The 22,482-nt window shown below is 43.5% G+C and overlaps 1 protein-coding gene across 27 annotated transcripts in view; it reads left to right on the forward strand.

Annotated features, from left to right (window-relative positions):
• Positions 1–22,482, forward strand: part of PARD3 (par-3 family cell polarity regulator) — a 771,876-nt gene that overhangs the window by 584,330 nt on the left and 165,064 nt on the right. For 25 of the 27 annotated variants that reach the window (XM_068235737.1, XM_068235760.1, XM_068235761.1 and 22 more), the window contains one exon: positions 8,561–8,818. In XM_068235737.1, coding sequence (XP_068091838.1) covers positions 8,561–8,818 — 258 coding nt within the window. Of the gene's footprint in view, positions 1–8,560; positions 8,981–22,482 lie in introns of those variants that run through there. The other 2 variants (XM_068235759.1, XM_068235765.1) reach the window with 1 other exon arrangement.

Genomic DNA, 22,482 nt, shown 5'->3' on the forward strand with positions numbered 1-22,482 from the left:
AAACATCCACATACCTTAAATTACAGATATTGCAGGTTAAGAGAGAGAATAAGAAGGTGATTGCAGGTATATTAAACTGTAGCTATCCTCCACTCCAATGTAGAGCTTTGCCCCACAGTCTCACTATCCAGTCAGAGATCTGTTTAGCCCAGAATTCGTCCCATTTTTAGATAGAGGCATATTTTGTTGAGTAAGGAGTTTAACCACTTAAGGACCAGGGCTTTCTGCAGTGATCGGTGCTGCGTGGGCTCTCCAGCCCGCAGCACCGATCAGGATTGAGCCTTGGCGATCAGACTTCCCAGCCCCCCCCCCTTTTTCCCCCACTAGGGGGATGTCCTGCTGGGGGTGTCTGATCGCCGCCGGCTGTTTGTGATCTGCGGGGGGGAGGCTCTTCAAAGCCCACCTCCGCATCGTTTTCGGCGCTCCCTGCCTTCCCGTCCCTCCCTCTCCCTCCATGGGCTGCGCAGGAAGGATATCCGTCCTGCGCATTGAAGGATAGGCTATCATATGCCCGCGATCCCCGGCCAATCAGAGGCCAGGTATCGCCGATCTGCCTTACGGCGCTGCTGCGCAGCAGCGCCGTATGATGTAAACAGCAGGGATTTCTTCCCCGCGTGTTTACATTTCGCTGGCGAGCCGCGATCGGCGGCTCTCCGGCTGTTCACGGAGACAGCCGTTTCTATGCTATACCACTAACGACCCGTCGACGCCTATCGGTGTTAGGCGGTCGTTAAGTGGTTAAACCATATCTCTGATTCTGGAGTACTTGTAAGGTTCATTGGGGTTGGTATTGACTCAAGTGTGAGGTTCTTTTCTGTTCTTGGTTGACTGTGTGCTATTATGTATCAGATTTCTTCTCCCATCCAGCCAACAATATCCAGTCCCCCTAGAGGAAACCTCGTTTGGGATAGCTAACCTGTAGTCTCTGCCCTTAATGTTAACCCTTCTTGACAATTAACCTCGACTCCTTGCCTCACGGTTAACTTTCTAATAAATCCTCAAACCCTCCAAATTGGTCTCAAATCCTAGCCTCCACCCCTGAAATGTAGCCTCAACTTTCTATCCTGAACTAATAAAGCTCCTCCATAACACTCCTATTTGCACCTTACACCAAGCAATACTCATCCTGTGGTCATCTTCATTTCAGCCAAACCACCAGTATCTAGATGTGGATTCTGTTAGTACAGAAGGTAGTTTATGATCCCTTGAAGCGTTTTTATATTCATTTTTAACCTGTTAGGAGAACCTCCCTACCCCCACTGTAAGGTACAGACTAACCAGCAAGCTCATGGTGAACCAAAACTCATTGGAGTGTGTGAGGGGCTACAATGGCCCTAATAGCCCCCTTACTAAAATGCTAAGAAAAACAAGTTTGCTTTCTTAAAACAGAAAGAATTTGCGATAATTCAGGTTGGAGTGAGCTTGAGATGTCTCCTATTGCATCGCTGCTGAATATATGCAAATTAACCATTGTTACCCTTAGAAGCTAAACACACCTCCAGAACCGCTGTAATGCAATGATGTCGGCTTGTTAATTTGTACAGAGCAAACTTTTGTTTTTCTTAGCATTTTAGTAAGGGGGCTTTTAGGACCATTGTAGCCCCTCACACACTCCAATGAGTTCTGGGTCCCATGAGCTTGCTGGTTAGTCTGTACCTCTCGGTTTACAAGCCCTACTGCATAGAGCCAAATTAATCCATGCCATGCACTGAGGAGGATCAAACAATCCGAAACAGTCTGTATGCATGTTGGATTATTATGGCTCTGTACAAATTAACAAGCTGACACATCATTGCATTCCAGCGGTTCTGGAGGTGTGTTTAGCTTCTAAGGGTACAATGGTTAATTTGCATATATTCAGCAGTGATGCACTGGGAGACATCTCAAGCTCACTCCAACCTGAATTATCGCAAATTCTTTCTGTTTTAAGAAAGCAAACTTTTGTTTTACCCCCCTGTAAAATGGAGAAATCTTACCAATGCCTGTGGAAGAATAAATATCTGCAACCTTTACTAGGTTAACCGTGTTTAAAACTATTAATTACACCTGCATTTGTATTTAGATATGCTACAATATACTACCAGTATTTTTTTTGCTATATTCAGCTTTTTATATGAGTACATCTGCTGGTGATGCATACTTTTCACCTAATGACCTGCGAGAGGAACCCATTCTTGATGGACCCCAGAGTGCCCCCTCTGCCTGTCTGTTACAGCCCAAGGTCAGACAGATAAGAGCATGTAAAGTGACTATAAAACGTCTGTAATAAAAAAGAGATATGGTGCAGATGTTACTATTGCTTACAAAAAGCTGACACATGGTGGATCTCTGTATCTCGTTATACAGCCTTGGGCTTTAGCTAGCAGATCTTGTGAACTTGCACGTAGCCAAGTGTAGGAAGACTCGAACGTTAGGCTTTTTTATGCCACATCCTACACCAGATCAGCTAGACCTTTTTAGTAATACTGTTTTCATTGTCCCAGAGACCAATGGGAAAATCATTTTGAATTTGTCATTCCTCATTGGGAATGCGACAATAAGATGTGACAATAAGATAACTTGTCTGGCTGTTGAACTTACCACTGCTTTTCCAAGTGGGGGCAAGGAACTAAAGTTAAATGATCTCTTCTTTGCACTTAGTAGATGGTTAAAAGTGCTAGTTATTCTGAAAGAATGCGTGAAGAAAAAAAAATGCAGACAAATGTGCATTGACTGGAAAAATTGCATGCTGAGAAATGCATGTTTTTGCATAGAGTAAGTGTGAACCCTGAGAACGTAACCTTTACCCTTCCCTAGTTTTTCCATAACTCTATTTTCCGGCACACAAGAACAGAACCAAAATGACAACCTATTGAAATCCTTAGGCTGCCTAAAAATTGTTTTAATCGTCTGTGAGGTTTTTTTGGTCTCCCCCCCCCCCCCCCCGCATATAAAGTGTGGTTGAGGTGATGGTTGAGGTGACCCAGCAAGAAAGTCCATAGGGAAATTCCTCTGTGATTGGGTGGACAGCGCCCTCTCAAACTTCTACATTCTACCCACACTATTTGGCCAATTAGAATGCTTTGTTGTTGAGGCTGATGTGATTTGAGAACTGTTCCATATGGACTTGCTTGGTTTGTCACCTCAACCATACTAGCTCCTTGATTTTCCATTGCTGCACATTGGCATGGTAGGCGCATTTGCCCCACGTGGTTGTATCGGCAACCATGTGTGGCATGAACCTGAAAGAGGAGTTCGGCGGGCGGTGCAGAGGTAATGTATTAATGCAGGGGTACTATTACTCTAGTAGGGGACAGCAACCACAGACAGCATTGTAATGCCGATTGTCGAAAGATTTGATGCCAAAATCAGTCTAGAATTGGCCTGCGGTTGATGGCAGCCAACAAACTCTCTCCTATCAGATTTGATCGAAGAGATCTGTCTGTTGGTCAATCGGCAACCAAAATGGCTAGATGTGTGGGCACTTTAAGTGTACCACAAATGACCACTCATATTCCATTAACGACACTCCCCCATTTGCTCGAGACATACCGTATAGGCTGATGGAGGTCTCACTTTTTACTAGTTTACAACCAGTCAGGTTCACTTGTGATTTGCAAGAGGGTCCCAGGCAGCGGCATTGGTGTCCAGGAGGACACAGGAAGCCTTGGCAGGATCCAGAGGCTTCCCTCTTCTTAGGTAAGTATTTTATATTTTTTGTGCCTGGGGTTTGCTTTAGAATCCACATGGTTTATTGTTATATGTGCATTCTACAAGCGAGAGTCTCAGAGTCTAGTTAGCATTTCATATTCAGTCTGTCCTGATTGCACCATACACCCAGCAATGCTGGATTAATATTTTATGTGCCCCTAGGCCAAGTTTGTTGTGGTTCCCTTTCCATGTACCGCAGTGCCCCTCCCATTCCACGTGCAGCCCCCTCTTCCATGTGTATTATCCCTGTACTGCAGCCCCTTCCTTTCATGAACATCTCCCTTGGGCATCCGTTTCTCTTTTTCATGTGCGGCTCCCTATTTTCAGCTTCCTCTTTCATATGTAGTGACCCCTCTTTCATGTTCAGGTGCCCCCTTGGGCTGCTGCTGCTCAAGGCCTGGGCCTTTGTGGCCTTCCCAGAAATCCATTCCTGGCCCCCAGAAGCAAAGGGGGGAAAAAAGCTAAAGGTTGGAGGTCTTCTTTAAGAAGTTCTGTAGTAGCTGCAGATTGTGGTCACTATGGTGGAGCGCAGTACAACTTACGCTGCAGCTTAGCTAAATTTACCTCTATTTTCTGTCCTTACTGCCGTTCATTCGGAACTCCTTATTTTTCACCTTCCAGAGTAAATGTTGCGTTGTAGGTCTGTATTGAAATGAAATGTGCAGTGAGATGTGGAAGTAGAGAGAGAAGGCTGTCAGAATATCTCCATGTGCCAAGTAACGGCAGCCTCCCTCCCCGATGGCTTCCCTAATTGTCAGGGCTTTCTGGAGAGGCAGCGGCCCTGCAGCACACAGTAATGCTCCATCACACTTGCACCTGTGTATATTGTGTAATCGCTCTCCGTCAGGCTTGACATTTCTTTACTTTCTTTTGAAGGAGTATGTGTGCATTTAAAATGCATAACCTACGCTAAGTGGTGGATGCAGCAGCCCAGTGGGAGATGTGTTTTTTTTTTTTTCCCTGTGACGGGGAAATGTGCGCTTCGCCTGCTTCCTGGGGTACCAGAGAGTCCTCAACAGCAAGTGTTTATATCCAGGCAGTCCCCTGTTTACAAATGACTCGTTAAAATTTTTCATACATTCCAACAAAATTGTCTCCAAGTACAGAATATACAATGTTTTTATTAATTTTTTGGTGTTACGTGTTACAGTATTGTAGAAATTGTTGTAAGTAGATTAATGTTAAAGGAAACCAAAGACCACCTAAAACAAAAAATGTATACATACCTGGGGCTTCCTTCAGCCCCCTTCAGGGTGATGGATTACTTGCCATCTTCCCATAGGTCGTTTGGATACCCTGCTAGACGGCCCGGAAATTCAGGCAGTCAGAGCGTACCGTGTGATGCCGTCGCTAGCAGAGTTATGCGTCTGCGCAGGCACAGAACACTCCCAGCCAGGGGAGCGTGACGGGAGAGCGAGCACGTCTGAACTGCGACTAGGCCACCTGACGGAGGTTCCAGGCGGCCTGGGATTACACCGAGGGATCAATGAAGGTGATAAGGGGCTGATAGCCCCCAGGTATGTATAATATTTTTTTGACTATACCATCCTCACAGAGGGACAATTGCAGTACATTATGAAGAATTTTGCTTTAAGTTTCCAACCTCCTCCCCGCCCTAGCAGATCAGTCTATATCTGCAGAGGTCTTGTGTCGCGTCACAATCTGTATCATTTCCTGATCTGACCATAATTGGTTTGTCTGGCTGCTTTAAGGCAGCACAGACGGGTCTCATTTTGCTTGCTGGCAAAAGTGTATTTAATCTTCCGACTGTAATTCGTTCTTGGAGGCCTCTCACAGTCCAATAAAACAAAGTGTGACAGATGAGAACCAACTGTCTTGTGAGTGTCTTGCTTTGTAGGGGCTAAGCATGAAATGACAAGTACTTCAGATCTTCAGAAGGCCTTGGCTATTGCACAGAGATCAGAAAGATATCAGCAACAGACTGACACCTGCCGCCTTTGTTCCATGGAAAACGGAATAAGCCATTCAGCCCTTACACATCAAACCCATATCTCATCTGAGTGACCTGGAATGATTTTCTTAAATGCACATGGTACCTTAGTAAGGTAGACAAGACACAAGTCTGCTTTTCTCCTGGTGGACTCAAAGCACCAGAGCTGTGGCCACTAGGGACACTATAGGCAGTAGCAGTGTTAAGGTGGCCACCCCCTTATAGATTTGCAGCAGATTCGACCATCAGATAGATTTCTGTCAGATGCCAATCAGGTCGAATCTGACAGGAATGTATCTGATGTGTGCCACACAGTAGGAATCGAATTTCAATCGATTTCAGAATGAAATCAATTGAAATTCGATAGAAATGCAGTGTTGCACCATTCGATCCAACGCAACCCTATGGGCCATTGATGAAATCTGCCGATCGATCATGCTTTCTGTTGCATTGAATTCTAGCCGATTTGATCAAAACGGTCTATTTATTGGCTGTCGATTGATAGCTAAAATCGGCCAGTGTATGGCCTGCTTTAGGGAGACTTGTCCAAGCACACTGAATAGGTGTTGGCTTAATGAACAGGAAGAGCTATGATTTGAACCTTGGTCTCCCATGTCATAGGCAGAGCCCTTAACCAGTACACTGTCCAGCCAGGTAGCTGCTCTATCACTGTTCATCGTTGTCAGAGTTTATTGAATTCCATAGACAGACTGTTCTTTTTCTAAGTGCTGTGGAGTTCAAAGACCTCATTTTACATAAATAACGTATTTCCTGGGAGAGGCTGTCAGTCCGGGGCTTGTAATCTTGGGGTTGTGGCAGTTTCTGGAGGAACTGGTCCATTTGGAAGTATGGGTGGGCTACTGTTAACATCTGTCAGTTTGAGAATGATGCAACTAATATGTTGAACTTGCAGGCCTTGCAGATGGTTTGGCCCAGTGAACCGTTAAGGCAATACATGCTGGAAAGATTAGTGAAACTAATGGTTGGACCTTTTGACTTTCCAGTTGGTTGGGAAGGTGTGTACATAAATATTTTTACATTTCCTTTAACTTGTTGTACATTTCAAAGAGTTCATTCCTATGTGATAAAAAATGCATGTACAAAAAAGCCTCCATTACTAACATAATTAATTTGTAGCTAATACGAGTAGCCCACACCTATAAGTGAACCGGTCTATAATGAAATGAAAAGGCAGTTGACGTCCTACCATTTTTTGGGAAGTTCTATTACCCTACACTGGGCTGCATCCAAAGGCTTTACAGAGGCAGCAAAATCATTTGTGCTCTCTCAATACTGGAATGCAAGCGGAAAGTAGTTTTAGGCAGGAGTGCAGAGTCTGTACAAAAACTCCTCAGTTTATGAAACCACTGACTCTGACTCCAGGTACCCAAATTGCTCTGACTCCTTGACTCCGACTTCTTAGTCTCATACTTACCAGGGCTGTGGAGTTGATAGACATCATCCAACTCCTCCGTTTATGAAACCACAGACTGTAGGGACCCAAAATTGCTCCGACTCCAACTCTACAGCCCTGGTTAAAGGATCACTATCATAAACTATTGTAAAATGCATATGTATTTGTATGGAATATACATTTGCATTATAAATTGCTTTTTTCCGATGTTGCTGTCACTTAAAATAAATTGTAAAAATGTGAGCGATCTGACATTTGTCAGATGTTTTGGACTAGTCCATCTCCTCATGGGGGTTTCTTTATTTTCAAAAGCCCTCCGAAATGGCATTTGTTTAGTCCAATAGCTCGAATAGTGTACTTCGCATAATAATACTGTTTATGCGCAGAAGTATTAAGATAATAGTTTGCTTCATTGCTCTCTGTCAATCTCTCCATTGGTTACCAATTACCCAAAGAATCCATTTCAAATTCCTTATGCTATAATACAAAACTCTGCACAAGTTGTCACCTTCATACATTTCCTCATTAATCTCCAGATACCACCCCGCCCAGAACCTTGCTCCTCCCAGGTTATCCTCTTGTCCCCTAGCTTTGTCACCTCCTCTCACTCCCGCACCCAGGACTTCTCATGAGCATCTCCTCTCCTTTGGTACTCTCTCCCTCAGCCTGTCCATCATGCTTCAATTTGTATGGGAGAGCTGGCAGGCACTCGGGCAATGCTGGGTAAAGCTGGCAACAAACACCCAGTAAACTACCGGTATGTGCTCAAGATTGTAAAGGAGAGTCCATGCAAAAATACAGATGAAGGAAGTAAGTCTGGCACTATAGTTTAATGTGCAACACAATGACACATAAATAGCAAGTTGTGGTGAACGTTGCAAATATATGACAAACTTGACAAGCATCAAAACATGTCATACCAAAAGTGTCCTTGGATGATACCTGGGTGAAGGTGGGAGGCAGCGGATGTGGGTGCCGATGGGTGCACGGCCTAGGTCTGCTGGCCATATTTGCAACGTTCACCACAACTTGCTATTTGTGTCATTTTGCTGCACATTAAACTATAGTGCCAGACTTACTTCCTTCCTCTGTATTTCATCATGCTTCAAGCCTGGAATCCTTCAAACATACTCTCAAAACACACCTTTTCAAACAAGCCTATAACTTGCTGTAGGTCGCAATGGAGGCTCACAGCTTCATCTGCTAACTCCTGTATCTCCATCCCTTTCGTTTCTACCCTCTAGATTGAAAGCTAGCAAAGGCAGGGATCTCCTCCAATTGTTTATCTTTTTTTTTTCTGATTTTGCTGTAATTTATCATATGAACGTGCTATCTCAAACCACATATTAACTACGTATTTGTACTTGTGTTTTGAACTTCTCATGTATGATATGTTCTCCAATATTAATTTTGAACTATGTACAGTGCTATGGAAGATACTGCTGCTATATAAATGAAAATATAAAGTTCTAAATTCCTAATGTTTCTCAATTTTCTTTACACAGGATCCAGGCAAAGACCAGGGAAATTCGGGAAAGACAAGCCAGAGAAAAGGACTATGCTGAGATTCAGGAGTATTCCAAGAACTACGGAGCCCCCGACGATCCTACCTATGCCAACACGGGCCAGTACGATACCATGCCCAACAGCGGTACACTTCATTTGAACAGTAGGCCTCAAAGCCCAAAAGATGGAAAGCAAATGGAGGCTTTGTACGCCCAAGTCAAGAAACCAAGGAACGCAAAGCCTTCACCTGTGGACAGGTAGGCACCAGGCCAGCATCTCTGCATCCTTTTGTCATCACTTTTCAACGCATGATATTTTAATTCTGGGATCATTGGCTCATCAGTGGCACATCAGTTGTATTTTATTTTCAATCAGAACAAATTATTTTTAAAGTGGTTCTTAACTCTTCATAACCAAAAATAAAGTATTTTTTTATATAAGAGAAGCCTTTACGTCTGTTAGCAGTCTTTTTGCTAGAGTGCTCATTATCAGGAAAACGTTGCTTTCCGTTCATCAAGAGGTTGATTAGTGAGGGAACTTTTTATTTCTTATATAGTTTTCCTTGTTTTTTTTCCAACTCTAAATCGCCACGGATAAAAATCACTATAATTACACCAGATAGCGCCTTCGTTTTTGCAGTGGCATTTTAGTACGTTCTGTCTTTACTGGACGGCTGGCGGTGGAATCCGCTTTATCAATGTTCCTTGTAGTCCCTTTGATATTTAAGGGTATTTTTATTGCGGAGAAAGTGCCTGGATGTGTTCACCGGCCCCAAATTAGTGGCTTGTGAAAAAGAAGGTTTTGCTTTTAGCCTTTTTCTTCCTGTTAGAAAATGCACTCTGAAGTAATTGACTTTACTAGAAGACTTTTGCGTTGTCCTAATTAGGAGCCTTGTCTAGATTTCTGTCTTGTAATCTTCCGGTCTGACTTGAGTTCGCCAGCAGATGCCAGATTCCGTCCAGGACACCGGAGATCTTGATAGCTGAACACAGAGAAAAGTCCTCTGACGTTTGTTTGCTGCTAGCGATGTTTAATTGGAAAGTTGGGAAATGTTAAAGCGACCCCCAAGGTTAACCTAAAAGGCGGAATTTCAAAGGCTCCTTCTCTATGTTGAAAGGGTAGATTAGATGGCAATCTGACCGTTGTTTTGCACCAAATGTGTAAAAATGCTACATCTTCCTGTTGGTTGCCTTGATTTTTCTTGGTGTACGTCTGATGTAAATGAAGCACTTGTTTAAAGTGTACCTGTCACTAAACATCACTCATTAGGTAGATCAATAGGGCACGGGTTAGAAAAACTGCATCAAATGGTTATTAGGGAGCAGGCATGGCCTTAAAGTGAGACCCAAATTAAAAATACAAGAATTCAAAAATAAAATCTATTTTCTAAATTATAATAATAAATAGCAGCCTTTTTTCAGCTGCATGATGACAAATATAAAATATTTTACATTTATTGGAGGAACCCCTCCCTTCATTTCAAATTGCCGGGACAAAATCCGGCAAACTGGAGGAGTAGATGGTGTCCAGCAATGGAGGAATTGCTAATGGCTGCCACCTGTATAACCCTAGTTATGCGAAGAGAAGGGTGGAAAGCATGCACTGAAATGATCATAGGTTTGAAGGAGTGTTTATTTATCTTTGTATGTGTCAGAGTGGTGTAACTAAATATTTGTAATTAAAAAAAGTTTGGTTTGGGTCCGCTTTAAATTCGGTTTTGGGTGATCCGGATAGTTACTATCCGGATTTCACCCAGTAATGCTGTGCGGGCGGGGGGTCGGTCAAGCTTACCTATCTGACATCTTCTTCGCTCGTCCCTCAGCGCCTCCCACGATACGTTCCAATCCGCCGTCACGTGACTACAAACACTTCCTCCTTCCGGGTTGAAGGAGGAAGTGTTTGTAATCACGTGACGGCGGATTGGAACGCATCGTGGGATGCGCCAAGGGACGAGCGAAGAAGACGTCAGATAGGTAAGCTTGACCTCCCCCCCGCCCGCCCAGCCCGCACACCATTACTAGGTGAAATCCGGATAGTAACTATCCGGATCACCCAAATCCGAATTTAAGCCCATGCTTGTGGGGAAGGGAAAGAAAAGACACAATTCCTGCCATGAAGAAACATTACTGCCAAGTATGAGGAAGACTTGTAATGTGGCAGGATAATACAGTGGCTCCCTGCTTAGCATTCTGGCCTTTCAAGCTGTATGGGATCTGCTTAAGTATTAACGTACACCTAAAGTGGTTTTAAATTAAAAAAAAATACATATTTTCCTAGGTAGTGAACAACCTTTGGATGGTCCAGAGGCTTCCTGAATTGTCGTACTCCCTACCGTTCCAGCAAACAGTCCCTTTAAATGTATTTGGCTCACGCTAGTCGAGTAACCTTGTTCTGGCCGCGGTCCTGGCCATGGGCATCTCAACTGGACATGCGAGAGTAGAAGGCAGTGCTCATGCATGGCTGCATTCTACCGGACATGCGTAACCCTTACTTGCATGTGTACAGCGGCCTCAGATCCTCCTCGGTGCCTCGACCAGCAATCTGCCTGGGGGATAGTCTCAGTTGAGCGATGGACAAGGATATTGTTCTCTTACTCACCATGCCTGCTCTGTGCTGCTCCGTCACATGCTGCACTGTCTCTGCCACCCTTCCATGGCAATAAAACACGTCACCAGCCTACAGGCTAGTGACACATCTTTACAGTCCCCTTACTGTTGCGCAAGTCCTGATTACTGTGTGTGACAGTCCTCATACATGTGTATGCTCACAGAGGTTGTTTTCACTATGGTATGACTGCAGATAAATGGTTATTAAAGGGGCACTATGGCGATAAATTGTGAAATTTAAAATATGTGCAAACATAAACCAATATGAAGTACATTTTTTCCAGAGTAAAATGAGCCATAAATTACTTTTCTCCTATGTTGCTGTCACTTACAGTAGGCATTAGAAATCTGACAGAAGTGACCGGTTTTGGATTAGTCCATCTTTTCATAGGGGATTCTCAGCAAGGCTTTTATTCTTTATAAAGATTAAACAATGATGTTGGCCAGCTTCCCTTCTCCCTACACAGTTTTTTGGCAGTTGAACAGAGCAACGGCCATTCAGTAAGTGCTTTTGAAAATAAATATATCCCTGAGAATCCCCTATAAAGAGGTGGACTAGTCCAAAACCTGTCACTTCTGTCAGATTTCTACAACCTACTGTAAGTGGCAGCAACATATGAGAAAAGTAATTTATGGCTCATTTTACTCTGGAAAAAGTGTACTTCTCATTTGTATATGTTTGCACATATTTAAAATTTTACAATGCCCCTTTAAGAGCCCTGGATTCCTAACCCTTAAAGAGACTCTGTAACAAGAACATCTCCCTCTGGGAGACACTTACCTTGGGAGGGGAAGCCTCAGGAACCCAATGAGGCTTTCCCGTCCTCTGTAGCTTTAGGGAATCCAGCGCTGGGTCTTCCAATTTTTTTTTTATTGTTACAGGTTTTCTTTTAATAAAAAGGACACAGGCTAGTTCTAACTAAGGTTAGGGCTTTAGATACACGTTTATCTCCTGCCATGTCACTTCAGGTATCATTTAAGCTGTGCACATGTGTTATCGTTCGCAAAGATCTAGCATCAGTACAGCCGTCATTAACGTCCTTTTATAATCAGTCACAATGGATGGCTAATAACAAACGAGTGCTATGGTCTTGTGTCATTCTTCCCACCACGGAGTGCCACTCTAAAGATTTAATAATTACCCAGGGCTTCCTCCAGCCCCATAAACACGTGTGAGTCCCTTACAGTCCTCCCGTGGTCTGCTGTTCAGCCGCAATCACTCCTGGTAATTGCCTCAGTCGCGTCAGTCTGGCTCTACTGCGCATGCGCGGGAAGTCCACGCATGCGCAAAAGACCCAGACTGGACTTGACTGAGCCAGTTACCGGGGCTGATTGCCGCTGAACAGCAGAAAGCGGGAGGACCGCGTGGGACTCCCGTGTTTGTAGGGCTGGAGGAAGCCCTGGGAAAGTATTGAATCTTTAGATTTAATTATCTCTGGTACACTTTAAGCAATGCCACCTGCCCCTACCCTATGGATATGAGTTAATTGGGCAGTTTACATTCTCATGCAAGGTGTGATTTGCCTTCTTAAAACATAAAGAAACATACTTTCCTAGTGGTTTGGGTCACCCCGAGCTGCTTGGTTACTCTTTTGTGCATCCTCATGCACTTAACTCTGCACATGGTTCATAGGCACTGAGACAAAGTCAGAAGGTGGAAAAAGTCAAGAAAGTTAATGGTGAATACAGTAAGTACCTATTGTGCCCCCTCTGCTGTAGGGCCCCTATAGCAGCTGCTATAGTTATTGCTACACCCCTGCTAGGAACAGCCGCTAAGGATCTTCTGAGTGACAGTTATTTAGCGTTTGTATCGGGCTTAGACTAATGCTCAGATTTGTAACCGGTTTGCTGTATTTTCAGTGCAGGATCTCCATCTCCATATAAACAGATTAGAAATTCTCTCCATAAACCCGCACTAGATATTCCCGCATGCGGCTGGCAGCTCTGCCACAGCCTGGTCTGCCGGTTGATGGATTCCCCTTGTGCCTGTTGCAGACAAACTCTCCTTGCTTCTCAAGGTGCTGTTTGCTCATGTTTATTACCTTCTGGTGAAACACATCAAGCCTATCCTAGCTAATATTTTGAATCATAAAGATGAAAACACTAGTTACAGGTGCACGACAGTGTGCGTCGGGCGGATAATAGCGGCACCCAATCTGCAGCATGTCTTTGGTTCGCTACTGTATAGGAATCCCCCTGACATTCCTGTGCTACCCTTCAGTCACTCAGCACCTATGGCACATTGTCCTGAAACTATAATTGCACTAAAATTGGCACAGAGCTTTAGCCAATCTAACTGTCAGGCAAAATAGCAGGCTAACCACCCCTAGCTTTCTGTGTCTGCTTTAATGGACAGATAAATACCGTAATCACATGTTTTTTTCCTCTGTGCATTTTACCAGGATTGGGAACATGTCCATTTTAAAAAAACAAGACCTTTTGTGAACTGTTTTTTTCCTATAGCGTAAGTGCCACTCAGGCACGTCAAGAGGATGCTATCCAGAAGAAAAGTGAAATACTGGGCTAGTAAACCACTCAGCTCTGTGTTTTGTTTTTTTGTTTTCCTAGGATTTGTATTGTGCTGCAGAAAACAAGTGTCTACATCTATAGCTACATCTACAGCTTATGTAGAATGTCATTAAAGTAGACCTCTGACCTAACAGATTAAATTGGGCTGATGTACTTCAAGTGCATATGAAGTGTTTTAAAGGTTACCTGAAGTGACAGGATTAGGTCATAATGTAAGCACAAGGTACTAGTCCTACTTGAAACATGCCTGTATTGTATACATAAAAGATACATACTTGTATTGCACTGTCCATGTTTTACTTTCAATGACTTTTATGTAGTAAATAAAAAGAAGACTGTTTCTAGGCATTTTTCTTCTTTACTGCCTCTTAATGAAGCCAATCCTGATGTCATTTCCTCCCTTACTCTCTTTTTTTTCCCTCCTAGAAACTGCACTGTCATATCTAGCGATGTAAACACATGTTAGCACAGTATAGATAGTATTTCAGAAGCTTCTGCAGAGGAGTGAGGTGTATTTCTCCTCTCATCCTCCTGCCACACTGAACTGCCCTCAGCCAATCAGTGAGGAGCAGGAATATGGGAGGGGAGATAACAAGCTTCCCTCTCCCCGACAATGTACCAGAATAGAGCCAGGCTGACTGAGATGAGATTCATTACAGCAGACACATTTATGATTATATTGGAGGGTTTGCAATGCAAGGTCAGGACGTGGACTATTTAAACACAGAGCAGTGGGTTGATAAAATTTGATTTTGTGACCGGCAATCCAGCTTTAAAAAAATATATATTTATGGTAAGGGTTGATAAACCAGTACTATATCTTTGCAGTTTATCAACTGCAAAGGTGTAAACTCTTTCTATAACCAGCTGGTTGACTGACCTACTTAAAGAGACACTGAAGCGAGAAAAAAAATTACGATGATATAATGATTTGTATGTGTAGTACAGCTAAGAAATAAAACATTAGGATCAGAGACAAGTCTAATTGTTTCCAGTACAGGAAGAGTTAAGAAACTCCAGTTGTTATCTCTATGCAAAAAAGCAATTAAGCTCTACGACTTTCAAAGTTGCAGAGAGGGCTGTTTTCTGAAGTTTGTTTATCTCAACTGTTAGTGAAGAATTTTCTTTTTCTCTGCCAGAGGAGAGGTCATTAGTTCACAAGACTGCTCTGAAAAAAATCATTTAGAATGCTGAGTAGATGTTAAACTGCAAATATTAAAGAATGATGCAATGTTATAAAACACACTATATAACTGAAAATAAAAATGAGAATATTTCTTCGCTACTAATCTTCTAGTAATTATCCGTACTACACAACCAATTCATTATATCATATTTTTTTCGCTTAAGTGTCTCTTTAAGTAAGTTTGAAGATAACATGAGAAGCAGGATATTTGCATAAATGCTCTTTGCCTGTGAGGATTTGCTTATCGCCCATAACACAACAGGGGATGTAAATAGACACCATGAAACTCTCTTAAAACTCATTGCATGCTTTCAGTACCATGAGTGTTGTTTTCATCAGTCAGTGACTCATGTGGTCTTCTCTTCACCTAGATAGCATGAGTCATCTGAAGGGAGGAGTAATTGTGTGATAGTCAGCAAGTACAGCCCAGAACCTTGACTAGCTCAAAATACTTGTCCCTTCTTTTGATTTCTGATAATGAAGGAGCCATGGAAATTTATAGCCGAACTTCCTGCTTATTCTTTAGAACTTCTCCTTTAGGGGACTTCAGTGAGAAGCATGTGATATACCCAATCAGGTGATCTATTTGTGTGTGTCTGACAGGTCTCTGTTGTAATTGTATTTGCCTTCATTATCCTGTGCATGTTAAAACAGACAAGAGTAATTGTGACCAGCCAATCAGACTTACAAAACAGTCACCTGAGTAAACCGATTACCGTGGTTTTTTTTCAGACCATAAGACACCCACAAGGTTTGCGGGGAAAGGTCAGTGTGTCTTATGGTCCCAAGGTGTGCCAGGTCCCTTCGTGACCTTCCCCCCCCCCCCCCCCATTAACTCCTACCTATCTAGCGGCCAGTCCTCCATCTCCAGTCGGAATCCGAGTCATCCATGCTTCCTCCTGCATTGCTGAGCACCATGTGTAGCTCTGGCACCTGTAATAGGCTGTGCTCCTTTTTGGAGGGATTTGTTGTTTAGGTCGATGAAGGCCAGGTTGCCCCACCTGCAGAGCCATCATTACCAATGCTGAAGGAGGTATTTGAAGCTGTAGATCTTGTGGAGGACAGTCTCTGGTCCTTGCAATGGCTCCTGGCAGTTGGAATGGTTCAGGTTGATGTGTCGCCTCTCATGGCAGAAGCACAGTGTCTTCATGCAGGTCTTGCACTCATTACACTCCACATAGTATGAGTTGTGGGCATTCAGGCACTGTACTGCTTAAAGTATACCTTGTCTGTGCCAAAGACGGTGAGCAGATCCACAAGACATCCCTGCACCATGGAGGCACCAACTTTAGTGGGGTTTTTTTTACCCCTTATGTTTGCTTTCTAAACCTAGAAACTGTCTTGTAACCTATTGGTTCGAAAGTACAGCACATGCTTCCCTGTGAATTTTCGACGAGGAGAATATCTGTGGAATATACTGTACTTAAACATTCACTTTACTAGTTGCTATAAGAAGAAAAGTATTACAGTAGATAGTCGCACCAGAGGTGAAAGACTTGGTCTTCACTGGAAGCAAATGCTTTTCCAGGATGTGAATATTGCTACAAGCAAGAAGGTTAAAAGACAGATGAAATGTAGCAGTCTGACTTCTCTTCTTATTAATATTCCTGGAAGAGGCAATTAGAGCATGCATTGTCCACCACTACACTCTCCTGCTCACACAGTCACTGTGCTCCTGTCAGGCCATCGCACAACTGGCTTGGAATTGCATAGCACGTGATACTATTCATTGCTAGGCTATCATTTTTTCCACCTTCACTATCTTTCTTCCTGCCTCATGTGAATCCGTCACGTTTACAAAAGGAGGCAGAGAACCAAATAACCGGTTTCCTCTCCAAAGCACTAGTCACAGGATCTCAGCAGAGCTCACTTAATCATCTATTTGGGGAAAGGAGTCCTCTTCCCTCTCCAGTCCCTGGGATTCTGTTTTAATCCCTGGGATTCTCCTTTAACCTACTTGGCGGTAATCCCAAGTCAGGCTTGAAGTAAAAGAATAAAAGTTGCTGGAAGTAGTAGTGCTGGGTAGGTAAGGGCAGGGGCTGCTGCAAATCACTCTACAGTATACCTTTTCCTGGTTTTAGGGCCTAAAAACATATGAAAAAATTGTACTGTTTTTGAACCTGAAATACAGGAAAAAATCAGGGAGGTTAATGAATGTATTTTGCATAAGTAAGTTATTTGATTAAAGTGACATGAAATATATCTTAAAGGACAACTGAAGTGAGGAGAATACAGAGGCTGCCATATTTATTTCCTTTTAAGCAATACCAGTTGCCTGGCAGCCCTGCTGATCTATATGGCTACAGTAGTGTCTGAATAACACCAGGAACAAGCATGCAGCTAATCTTGTTAGATCTGACAATGTCAGAAACACCTGATATGCTGCATGCTTGTTCAGGGGCTATGACTGAATGTTTTAGAGGCAGAGGATCAGCAGGATAGCCAGGCAACTGGTATTGCTGAAAAGGAAATAAATATGGCAGCCTCCATATACCTCTCACTTCAGTTGTTGTTTAAAGTGGAAAGAAAACACTCCTAGGAGGTAAACACACTTAGAGGGGGATATAGTGGGGCGTGTCTTTGACTTGTTCTCTTTTGAGGCTTCATAATCAGAAATCTAGGTCATGCAGGGTAAGAGCCAGTTTACAGTGGCATAAAAAATGGTCCATTTAGTTCATCTTCCTCTGGCGGAGGAAGATGGATCCAGTGACGTCTCCCTGACAACGGGCACTCCATGATCCATCTTTCTCCCATGATGGTAGTTAATACCGCGCAATGCTAAACGACGCTCATGTGGTTGTGTTCCAGTGTTCCCATGTTGCTAGATCACAGAAAGGATTGCTCGTCCTTCAAAGTACCGCCGGTCAGTGGGAAAATTGCACCGTGTGTATGGGCCTTGCCAGATGCACAGGTATCCTATGTTAATCAGTAGGGTCCTTTCACATTACTCCGTTTGAACGGATCTATTGGCACGTTCTGCCATTTTTCCAGGTCAACGGATGTGTCACATTGAGCAATCGCTAACAGAACAGAGGGTCACAGAGGAAAAACTGATGCCCAATAATCTGTTTGACTTTTCAGTTTTTCACCCGACCCTTGTATCCCGAGCTGGAGACCAGAACTTAGGGACTTTTAAGTAAGTTTACTCACATGTAATCAACTACATGCAGTTGATTGAAACACTTTTTCAGGGCCCATGCTTTTTTCCGTCCCAGTACGTTGACTTTTACCGTAACCCTATTCAGTATACATCAGCTCCCCTCAGCACTGTGCAACCCCTTCTCCATGTCTTGTACAGCTTCCCTCTTTTCATGTTCTTCCCACCAGTCACCCCCCCTTTATCCTTCTTTTGTTGTACAGCAAATACCTTTCCATGTATAATCCTCTCCTTTTTCACAGCAGGCCCCCCTTTCTTGTACAGCCCTCTTTTTTTGGCATACCATATCCCCTCCCCCCTTCCGTGTACAGCAGTTCCCCTCATGTACAGGCACCTTCATCTTCCAGACACTGCCATACTCTTTCGGATTAGACTCCCTGTCATCCCTGCAGCCCACTCTCCTAAGGAGCATCTTCTCAGGCCATTGCCTCTGGCCTTTTTTGAAATTCTGGTTCTACGCATTTTTTTTTTATTTTATTCTCTTCTCTTTCCAGAATTAGCCACTCTTTGTATTAATCAGACTTCATCAGGCAATTTTTCACCTGAGGGAGAAACTTGTTTCTATAGTTTTGGGTTAAGATCTAGCTTGAGTGCAGGCGTCCCCTAATGCTATCTACCCCTTCAGAGTGGAGGAGGTGGTTTCAGCGACAAGCACCGAAACTAGGTGCCCCATAGTGCATAAGGATAATTCAGGGCTCCGGCGAGCTGTAATTACGTCTCCCTCTGAGTTGGGACAACTCTGGGGAATAGTATTTTAGGCCGCCTGGAATTTGAGCGGGGTGAGCTATTATTCGGCTCACCCTGTGCCCAGCTCACTGGCGGCGCACATATACGTACACCTTCAGAAATCTCCCCACTCACCCCCGTGTTCATTTTCCATAATTTTAGTTGTTGAAGAAGAACGCCTCTTGCTAGTGTCTTCCCAGCCAGCCAGTGGTTGTCACATGGAATGATCACGTGTGGCTGGTGCCTCTGCAGCTAATGAGGTGAGGTAAACAAAGACCAACTTGTTTTGTTAATTGTAATCTGTATGCTAACTAGCGTGTACCCATAAAAAGCCACATCCTGTTTAGCTGCCAGACCTGTGATTTTCACACGTTCAGTAACAGGCGTAGAAGACGCTCAATAGACACCTTCCGTATTCAAATGCACAAAGATATGCTGGTATTTAGCCTTGAAGGTTAGCATCCTAATTAAATTTTTCTGAGATGGAAAGATCTACTTTTGTAATGATCAGGCATGACCAATTAAGCGTATGATATGGATACGCATACCAACTCTTGTTCAGTGGTCCACACTTTTACTTTTTCTCCTTCTCCCTAAAGAGAACCGGAGCTGGGTTATTTATTTAAAAAAAAAAAAAACATACCAGTTATAGGGGTGCCAGCCAGATCAGGAAGACTCCTTTACCGCCACTCCCCACCATTCCTGCGCATTGCGATTCTTGAATTTTGATTTAAAAAATAAATGGCCGCAACCCGAGGTCAAAATGCTGCAGCTTACCTTAGAGGCGGGAAAGGGGCAAGGGAGAGCCAGTGAAGGGGCGTTCCCAGTGCCTGGGTGAGTGTGCTGCAGGAGGGGGGAGTGCAGCAGCCCGTGTGGGGGGGGGGGGGGGGGGCACAGAAAAGAACTGGAAGGACACAGAGGCATGTAATTAAGTGACTAACTTGCCTCTGTGTCCCAATCAGTGTTTATGTTCGCCTCAGAACTAAATAAAGCAAATTCTGAAAGTATTCTGAAGTAGTAATGCAGATAAACCTCCTTTTACAACCATGGTGAGCAGAAATGCATCTTAAAATGGAGAAAATATTGAACCGCAACTGGACAGCTGAAAACTGAAAAACCTAGAATGGTGTAATAAATCTTTATTTTGAGAGATACATGTGATGGGTCAGAGAGAATCAATAGACTCAGTGTCCTGTGTCAAGTGTGATGTCTAGTGGAGGTTTGGGATGTGGTAGAGTTGGAGATTAAAAGCACAAATGTGTTGCTTTGAAGTCTGCAGTAATTGTGATCTGCAATCCCGTCAGAATGGGTCAGCATAAGGGATAAGCTTCTGGCTCCAACTTTTGAGTTTTGTATGAAACGGAAGGCTTTACACATGCTGGCCATAGCAGGGTAGGTTAACTCAACCTTGTCTCCGCCTCTGGCCACTGCGTTCCACATCCCTCTGATACTTCCTCATTTCATCTTTGAAGGACAAAGTATCGGAGTGATGGAGAATGACGAGTTTATGGGTTCTTTTTTTTTTATCTAGAGATTGTCTTTTAATATGAGAAATATGATGTAATTCTTTGTCTAAAGTACTGTAAAGATTCCTTAACCGTGACCCTGAAAGGCTGAAATAAAATAGTTAAGCCATAATAGTGATCCCAAGGGAGTTTGTGTATTCAATAAGACAGGCTAAAAATGCTGTTTGGGTAATTTTTCTTCTCCATCTGTTTGTAAAAAAAAAAAAAAAAAAAGATGAAGATAAAAACGTTAGAGAAGAAAATAGAGTAAAGAAAAATGCCAAAAGGAGCTGGGCGGGAGCTGAGGAGTGTTTTGTTCAGCGAAGGATTTTTATTATTTTGTAATTACCATTTTCCAAAATGCTGTCACTCACAACCTTCTCTGCCATTGTCTGCTTATTGTTATCCTGACAACACGCACATCTGATAAAACCAAATAGCAAAAGCAGCTTCTAAAACACTGAGTAATATTTGTCGTCTCTCATGCTTAAATACACTTATTTTTTCTGAGCTATCTGATTTGGGTATAAATGGCATTATCAAAACAGATAATGGTGAAGCTGGCAATTTTCTCACACATGCCAAAAAGATTTTGAGTTACAGATGGGGGGAGAGAGCTCGGCATTTAAAAGGACCTTGTAGTGGAGCTAAGTGTATGTATTCCTCTGCTGTGTCCTGGAAGGAGTGTCTGCTGAAAGTACTCTTGCTGTTTCGTAACCTGGGAGAGTTTTTATCAGGGCTGTGGAGTCGGTACAAAAATCATCAGACTCCTTCGTTTATGAAACATCAGATTCCAGGAACCCAAAATTGCTCCGACTCCTTGACTCACACTGAAGCCCCTGCAGGGCTATGGAGTGGATACAAAAATTATCCAACTCCAACTCTGACTCCTCAGTTTATGAAACCGACTCCAGGTGCCCAAAAATTACTTTGGACTCCACAGTCCTGGTTTTCATCTTTTTAATCCAGCCAAATGGAAAGAAATGTAACCATAGCGTGGTGGGGTCCGTAGCTCCACCCGACCTCTCAAACTCCTCCTCACTCTCTCCTCTCTGATGAGTCATGCTCCCTGCTGGACAGGAAGTATGTCACTGGGATCCCAAGGTTTCCCCGTCGTTCTGCACATGCGCACCGCCACCAACGTAGTTAACATTTCTGCATCGCCCATTGACCTCCACTACTGCCGATGGGTCTCCGCGGAAGTCCAGCGGTAACGCGCTGTTGACTTAGCAGCAGCTTGAAGGCCAATTTGGCACTTCCAACACGACATTGTAAGTGTGCTAGGCCCCATTACCTTGCATTGTTGTTGCGTTATCCTGTGGTAAAACAGGGTAACAATGCGAAATTCCAATGCAGGTGTAAAAGGGGTCTGAAGCTGATTGTCATATCTATAAATAGGGCAAACCACCTTAGCGGTAATCCCGAGTCCGGCTCGGGACAGAAGACCGCAGCTCAGAGCAGTAATCGCGTTCCTAAGGGAGTTATGTTCAGGAGCTGCTGCTGATCTCTCTGTGGTATGTTATTTCCCCCCCCCCCCCCCCCCCCCCATTATTTTTATGGTCTAAAACCTTTTAAGATTTTAGAATCTTAAATCTAGAAATGATCATAACGCTAGGGAGGTAAATAGGTCTCTGTAAAAGCCATTTCTGCAGAGATAAGGACATTTCATGAATAGGCCCTTTGTGATGAGTAGCGATATTTACTGTTCTGTGTTTGTCTATAGGATTGCTGTCAGTGACTAGAAATGACGCCAGTGTCCTATGAATCCCAGTTAGTCTTCCTGACATTTTAGCATACTTGTATCACCTTCCCTCTCACCCCCGTCTATATGGAAATATGACCTTAAAAGCCTTTTGTTGGCCGTATCTGTAAATGGCTGCACAGGAGCAGCCCCCGAATGCGTCTGAGCCGCTTTAATTAGCCCCAGAACCGTGCTTATGATTTAAAGGTTGCGGAAATCAAAAAAGGCTAATTCATTTTTCATCAATAATCACTGGCTTTAATATTTCATCGCTGCCCGCTGTTCCCTCCCCGGCCACCTCCTGAGCTCTGATTCATTATGGCAGCAGACATCATTTAATATTTCTTTTACCCCATCCGCCAGTGCGCGCCTTTATGCCAGAAACAATAGCGAGAGGTGTTTTTAGCACTCTTCAGTCACTAATTGATGTAGGCTTTTCTCACATGTATATGTATGGCTGATAATCACAGC

The sequence above is a fragment of the Hyperolius riggenbachi genome, chromosome 5 (genome assembly GCF_040937935.1).
Source record: "Hyperolius riggenbachi isolate aHypRig1 chromosome 5, aHypRig1.pri, whole genome shotgun sequence".
Classification (NCBI taxonomy): Eukaryota; Metazoa; Chordata; class Amphibia; order Anura; family Hyperoliidae; genus Hyperolius; species Hyperolius riggenbachi.